This window comes from Mus caroli, chromosome 9 (genome assembly GCF_900094665.2).
Source record: "Mus caroli chromosome 9, CAROLI_EIJ_v1.1, whole genome shotgun sequence".
In the NCBI taxonomy this organism is placed as follows: Eukaryota; Metazoa; Chordata; class Mammalia; order Rodentia; family Muridae; genus Mus; species Mus caroli.
This window is the reverse complement of record NC_034578.1, coordinates 118,892,143-118,899,976: the sequence shown is the minus strand read 5'-3', so window position 1 is coordinate 118,899,976 and position 7,834 is coordinate 118,892,143. Positions and strand designations below refer to the sequence as shown.

Below are 7,834 nucleotides of genomic sequence, written 5' to 3'. Positions count from 1 at the left end.
AAAAAAAAAAGAATTAGTACCACTTTTCTTTAACTCGTTCATAAAAACCAAAGGTAGAGATAAAGCAAATGTCTGTTAATTCATGAATAGGTAAAAGTCTCATATGCCTACAGTAAGATATTACTCAGTCTTTAAAATAATACAATTCTGAAAAACATGGATGAATCTTTAAAATGTTATACTAAATGAAACAAGTAAAATACACAGGGCAAATATTATATGATTCTATATGTATGAGAAACATAAAAATAGACAAATTCAGAAGTATTGGAGAGTAAAGTAAAAGGAGTTGCGCGCGGGGAGCTAGGGGAGGACGGCAAAAGAAAGACTAGTTACTGGGATCAGAGTTTCTGTTTGGTACAATAAAAAGTTATAGAAGCATTAATTTAAAATTAATTTTTTGTTAATTAAAAAGTTTTATTTTGTTGCCCACCCCCAAAAACATTCAAACTTACCAGATTAATTATTACTTGCTTTCCATAAATAATTACTTGTGAATCAAAATGCCTCTGGAAACCATCCATCTAGAAAAGAAAAAAGTATATAGTTTATTAAACTATATAATATGATTATTTGCTTTTTTAAAAAACAAAAAATAAAAAACACATCCTTAACCACCTCATGTCTATACTCACAGGAACGCCAGGCTGAGGACTGTACCTTCTGGATGCTGGAAACACCAGGGGTAAGTTAACTGGCTGTTACAGCCACTGTATGCTACACACAGTGTCACTATCTGAGTTCTGAAGACAACTTCTGACAGACACACTCCATTCTACAGACTTCACTGAGATCTCCCAAGTGCCCATCTGTCATGAGGCTCAGTGAGTCTCATTCTAGCACTTGTAACATGCTCCTGAGGCCCAGGAGAAGGGCCTCGAAGATGTTAAATTCTGACTTGTGAGAAACAAATATATGTTCCAGAAGCAACTTAAGTTCTATTTTAACCAGTGAAAATTTCAAGAAGATACATACATGATTTGCTACTTTGCTGATCTGTGGATGTGGTTTGTACTTTAGATTTGGTCTCTGTGACCAGAAAATAGGTATTGATCCTCGAGTCTGAAAGAAAAGAAAGAAATGTGAAAAGAAAGATACATAAACTAGTTTTCTCAATCTAATTATTGAAAGCAGAACACATATTAATAGCTTTGCAAAGAAAAACAACAAATCTAGCAGCTACAGGACAACATAGAGACCCTCCCTCGATACATACATACATACATACATACATACATACATACATACGTACCTACATACATATGTACATACAGTTCTTGTTTTATGAAAATAGGCTTAAAAAGCACTTTCCCTTCCCAGTGTTACACACATGGTGCTCGTATATCAGAAAGTTCTGTGTATTACACAGTTCTAAAACAAATATTTATCTAGCAGTAAAAATTAACAAGTTATATATACATTATATAGTTTGGCAATACGAATAAATAGAAAACTGCTTTACTCATTCTCAAAGTATGTATTTTTGCCGATCTGGATTTGCTTAGCCACTGACTCTGGAGTAGGCAACACTGCACAGCTTCACCAGAGGCAACCGGTGAGTAGGACTGAGTAAGGCAGGTAAAGCCAAGTGCACACTGCCAGCTCGTTCCATCGTCTTCACCCTAGGTAGTCTATAGGCTTACACTGCTCCACTGCTAAAGTTCCATAAACCTGATACTTTCTTCTCCAAAGACAGTGCCAGATTAATAGCCAACCCATTTATTAACTGAACTTTTTCTATACTGTACATGAAGTTAGTACTTAAGAAAGAAGGAAGACTGGCCTGACAGTAAATACATGCAATCCCAGCTTTGGGGACATGGAGGCAGAAGGATCAGGGGTTCAAAGTCATATAACTAGTTATATAGTAAGTTTAAGGTCAGTCCGTGCTACATGAGACCCTGATCCAAAACACCTGGAGAGGGGAAGAGAAGGAGGAGGAAGAGAAGGAAAAAAGAACGGGGAATAAGAACATTCACCATAACAGAAAATGAAGATGAGTAGAAAAGGCAACTGGATGAGCATCAGACACAGACACTTGCCTGGACAAATGAAGCCCTGTTCCCGCTGTAGTGCACAATCTGCTCTGTTTCTACAAAGTTAGCTGCATGGCCTTCAGAATCAATTCCTAATATTTGGTACAAAAGCAATATATAAAAAAAGTCATTAACTCAAGATAACTTAAGAATTATCAACTAAGTTCACATTAATGGATAAGTACTTATACAAGTTCAAACAAATGGTTAGTACATTATCAGAAAACTAAAAGAAACTCAAATAGGCTTAAAGAGTAGTCAAGATTTATTTATATAAACAGGAAGCTTGTTGATATTTTTCTTACTATAAATATCCTCAAAACACTCCCTTTTGAAGAAAAGAAAGACAAGTATGCCTACAAATCCTATTTTAAAAACTTAAAACTATCATTTCTTGTGATTATACTTTATAATAACATAACACTAAATGAAAATGTGGCTCATTCCATCAACAGTATTTAGTTGTAATACAGAGTACTTCTAGAAGATATTAAATATCAAATAAAAAATTGTGTATGATCCTAAACATCCATGACCATGAATATGTCCACGAAACCTAGTTTGAAAAGCAATTTAATTACCAGAGACTCTTCACTGGTTAGGCATTTTTGGTACCTGAAGTATTTCCTTATTAGCTTGTTATATAAGCAAAACCAATTTTCAAGGTAGCCCTGACCCAGATTTCCAAAAAGAAAGAAATTACCAGAAAGAAATCAATAAATTTTCAACTCCCCAATATTTAAAACATCCTTTTTTCTCTGACATATTTTCCAAAGAAAACACTTTGAGTTATCATTATTAGTATACCTGTAGCTATGCATTAGTAGATGATCAGAAGGAAGCAAATTTACTGAGCTACATTGGCAATGGTGTTATGCTAAATTACTTTCAGAAGCACGGGATTACATTTGTTTTTCTGTGGTGTTCTGAATGAGAAGTGCTCCCCATAGGCTATTAAGGAGTAGAACTACTTGAAAGGGAGAAGGTATGACCTTGGCGGAGTAGGTATGGACTTAAGAGAAAAGTGTGTCACTTGAGGAGAGGAGAAGAGAAGCTTTGGGATTTCAAAAGCCCACGCCAGTCCCAGTGTCTCCCTTCTTCTGCTGCCTGTTAATCTGAATGTAGAACCCTCAACTACTTCTCCAGTACCACGTCTGACTGCATGCCACCATGAGGTAATAGACTAAACCTTTGAAACTGTAAGCAAGCCCCAATTAAGTGTTTTCTTTTTATAAGAATTGCTGTGGTCATGGTGTCTCTCCACAGCAATAGAACACTGACTAAGATACCTTCCATAATTCTCATTAAGGAACAAGCTTCTTGTTATCAATTATTTTGAAAAGAGAAAGAACTGGAAGAGAGGAAAGAGGGAAATACCATTATGAAAAAGCTTCCAAAGTATATTAAAGTTCCAAAGTTGGTTTTTTTAAAAGAAACAACATGTAGGAAAACACAGATAAAATATAACCACTGTCTATATAAAAGGAAGAAAACATATTAATCTAATAGTTTTAATTAATTTTAAAAGTTATAGAGTTATATAAATAAGAAACTAGTATCTGGTTATCTGACAGAGGAGTAAGAACCAGGCAGAAGGCCGGATCTTTAATCCTAGCACTCAGAAGACAGAGACAGGTAGAGCTCTGTGAGTTTGAGAACAACTTTGTCTACAAATCAAGTTCACGACACTCAAAAGCTACACACAGAAAGAAACCCTGTCTTGAAAGAAAAAACAACAATGATAAGAAAGAAAACAAGACAACAAAATCCCAAAGAACCAAGCAGATTAAATGGAAATTTTCAGTTTAAAAATAAAATTCATATTTTAAATATGTATTCAATGCTTAACAATCCAAGAAAATGTAGTCAAGGAGATACTAACTCCTTGGCTGAGACCATTCTTAGTGGCTTTTTAATGTCGCTATAGCATCTGTAATAAGATTAACAAGATATTCTCTATATAACTTTCTGGGCTCAAAATTACAGTTTTTTGTTGAATACGACTTTATTTTAATACAGTGTGGTTGAAAGCAACACAAATGCTGGGGAGTCTTCATGATCACAGTGACTCTAACACACATCAAAGTAGTTTGGTTTGAGCAATTAGCATACTTTTAGTGCAGAGCCTACAAAATACTCAAAATGTAAAAAATATTTTACAAACTGACATCATGAAGTAAAATGGCTATCCTTATACATGCAATGAAACCAAGAATAGTAAGAGAAATCCTATCTGGTGTGAGTGTATATTACAGAATATCAGTATACTTTCAGACTCCTAATAAGCAGCTGTTCTTATACAGTTAACAGCCCACGAGCCATGTTAACATTTGCAAAGTAATTATAGTAGCTGAAAAGAAGCACAGAAGACATACTAATTACAGCGAGAGAGGATGTTAGCAGGGGCATCAAATAACACAAGATATAAAAGGTCATGGGTAAGTCATTTAAGACAAGCATTAAACCATATCAGGTATGGCCCAATCAGGCTGATAGGAAACAATTCTTACCTCTCACATAATAACGAACACCAGCTCTGAAACAACTCCTTCGGGAGATGAGAATCCAATCAAAATATTTTCCATTAATAGAACATGAGTGCATAGTAATAACTTAACTATATTAAGAAAAATGTAACATAGAAATATTTCCAGAATCAATTCAAATCTACTTACTAGGAATGGATTGTCTTTAGGAGGGAAAAAAAAAAGACAGAATATGCAAGTCTTTGTGGTTCTTCATGACCACTTCAAAACCCTGAAATCTCCAACTGTGAAATCTGTCAACTCAGTTCTCCTACACTGACATGTGGACAGAATATTTAAAAACGTCTCTAGTGTTTTCTATTTAATTGCCTCCTTTCCCTGGTATCTTCAACTATTTTCTAAAAGCATAAAACTAAGTATCAATGATATAAGTAAAACCCAATTCTGAACGAAAACCAAGAATCTGAAAGAAATTAATCTTCAAATAAGAAATGGAAAATAGAACACGAGCTAGGAGCATAGCTCAGCCCTGGGTTCAATCCTTTGCACTGCAAAAAGTAAAACTTAAAAATTAAATGAAGGAAAAAAAAACCAAGCTATTGTAGTTAAAGAAAAATATGAAATATATTATATATATAATTGTACGTATATATGTAGATTTGCATGTATATGTATATCAAGATCTGCAGATCAAAATATTAATCTAGAAACAAATTATAACTGCTTTTTCCCTGGAATGTAAAAAGTGCACCTAAAACTGGAAAAAGACTAATGTAAAGAAAAATATAATACAGTAGTGTGCTTTCCAGCACGCATGAAAACCTGGGTCTGATCCCCAGCATGATATAACCCACATGTAATGATGCATTCATGTGATCTCAGCACTTAGAAGTACAAGGTTCAAGATCATATTCAGAAGCAGAGTTCAGGTCAGCCTGGAATTTCTCCAAACCTTTCCTTCAACACTAGTCACTGAATTGTACAATTGAAACTGACTAAAATGGTGGCTTTTAAGTCAAATGTACTTAATCAAAATCAAATCTTTGTACACAATGCCTCTCTGAAGCATGCTGAGCTCTCTTCGTCTGATTCTTGCTGCCACTGAGAGGTGGGCACTCACTGCATTCCTCCGCTTGGCTGTCATTTTACCACTGAACAGTCTATTTAGTCTGAACACTTCTTACCTTGTTGTAAGAACATTTGTATGTGTGAATATTACACTGTAGGTACTCCTGTGGCCTCTCATGCTCTGTAAGTTTCTGAGGCTGATTCACTACTACAGCATTTAATTATCCTCTGCATAAATATACTACTGGTTGGTTTTGTGTGTCTGTGTGTCTGGGGAAGGGGGTCTCTATTAGAGACGAAGTCTCACTATGACTCAGCCTGGCTTCAAACTGTTAACCTTTCCTCTCTGTCTACATGGGACTGAGAATACAAACATGCAACACAGCAGAAAGAATATACTACTTTATTCGTCTGTTCTGCTGTTGACAGACATGCAAGTTGGCTTTGGTTATTTCTGGCTTAGGCTGTCATAACCAGAGTTTCAACAAACATCCCTTTGTGTAAGCATGTGAACATGGATCAAATTATATCCACCATCTGATAATAGCTACAGTGTATTCATATACATAAAATAAATAAATCTTTAAGAATCTGTGAGCCTGCCATTCAACTTCATAATACAACCAAGTCTCAATTTACCCACTTTTTCCCATTCTAGCCAGCTGAATTTGTCTAGAAATAACAACTTTGAACAAGCTTGTGACAACCATTCTCCCACCTTTCTAGTTTCTGTACCTATAACTCTTACCTAAAAAACAAACAAAAAACCTTCCTTTTGAGTTTTATGAAAATGATAGTACATCCTAACCTTCTAAACCTGTCATTACTCCCCATAAGTTCCCAGAGTCATCAAAAGCAACAACTTATTCCTCTTCAGAGTTGTGTGTAATCTGAAAAGGACCAGACCACAAAGCCATAATTCTCTGTGGAGCTCACTATTTTGTTATAGCAGGCTGCTGTGAATGCATTAGGAATTTATACAAGAAGCTTTCACAAATTCTAAGAGATCAATGGTAACTGCTGATGATCCATTCCTGCTGTCTGTCACCATCACACTCACTGATGGCTCCTCAAGCTCCCAAGTTATTCTCCAAAAGTCACAAAACCAGTGAAGATTCCAGGACCATATTTCACTTGCTTGCCCAAGGTAGCTATTTTGAAACAAGGCACAAACATAAACCAATACATTAGCCTGCTGAGAGCTAAAGCTGGCAGAAAACGGGATTGACTGACTTTATGACTCATTTTCCTGATTACAAAATAAGTATGTAAAAAAAATAAAAATTAAAAAAAAAACAAAAGGAAAAAAATAAGTATGTATGCATGCACAAACACATATCAAAATGAGATAACTTTTGAAAATGAAAGAATTCACTATTTTTTGTCAAGCGTTAGAACCAGGCCCACCTACCCCAGGAGGCCCATCCCACACACTCAATTTCCACCACTTCATAGCTTACAACACTGCTTCATACTTCACTAAAAATAAAAGGCCTATATGCTCCTAGAACATATTACCCACTGAACCCACAGCTACACCAGAATTCTTTACTACCACAGTCAGCCTTACTCCAGTATCTGTTTACAATTCCCAACTTCTCTAAAACCTTTCTTAGCAGAATTTGTTAATTTCCTCATTTGGAGAAGGAAGACAGAAACAGCACAAACTCTCCTTCCTGAGCAGTCGTATTTAACCACTCGCATGCCTCAGCAGCTGTCACTGTTCCTGGAAACACTGTCTTCACTTGCTTCCAGGATACTGCTCTGACTTGCTTCTCCTTCCCCTCACTGGCCTATGCTGTATCTGCACAAAGCTTGGAGCGACTCTACAATCTGCCCTTCCCATTCACCCACTGTGGTTCATTTCTAGAAGATCTTTATCCTGAGGCCTACAGTACATGGCTCTAGCATTTTCTCACTATGCTGATGGTACACTCTCTTTCTCTGGGCTGATTTTCTATCTACATTTCTATCTCCCTTTACTAATTTCATCTCATTTCATGGACTGAAATGCCATCTAAGGGCTGATGAGATGGCTCAGTGGATAAAGAGCCAAGCCTGAGGACCCAAGTTTAATCAATCCCTGGAACCTACAAGGTAGGAGAACAGACTCCTGAAAGTCGTTCTCTGATCTCCAACGCACACACAAACTAAACTGATGTTGGAAGGAAGGGGAAAAAAATGGAAGGAAGGAAGGAAGGAAGGAAGGAAGGAAGGAAGGAAGGAAGGAAGGAAGGCAGGCAG

The 7,834-nt window shown here is 36.2% G+C and overlaps 1 protein-coding gene across 1 annotated transcript in view; it reads right to left on the bottom strand.

The window, feature by feature from the left end:
* Sacm1l (SAC1 like phosphatidylinositide phosphatase) overlaps nt 1-7,834 on the bottom strand; it is a 62,982-nt gene that overhangs the window by 21,659 nt on the left and 33,489 nt on the right. Inside the window, exons 8-11 of the mRNA XM_029481841.1 lie at nt 4,547-4,648; nt 2,043-2,128; nt 976-1,062; nt 456-524 (exon numbers count right to left, since the gene is read on the bottom strand). Coding sequence (XP_029337701.1) covers nt 456-524; nt 976-1,062; nt 2,043-2,128; nt 4,547-4,648 — 344 coding nt within the window. The remainder of the gene's footprint in view (nt 1-455; nt 525-975; nt 1,063-2,042; nt 2,129-4,546; nt 4,649-7,834) is intronic.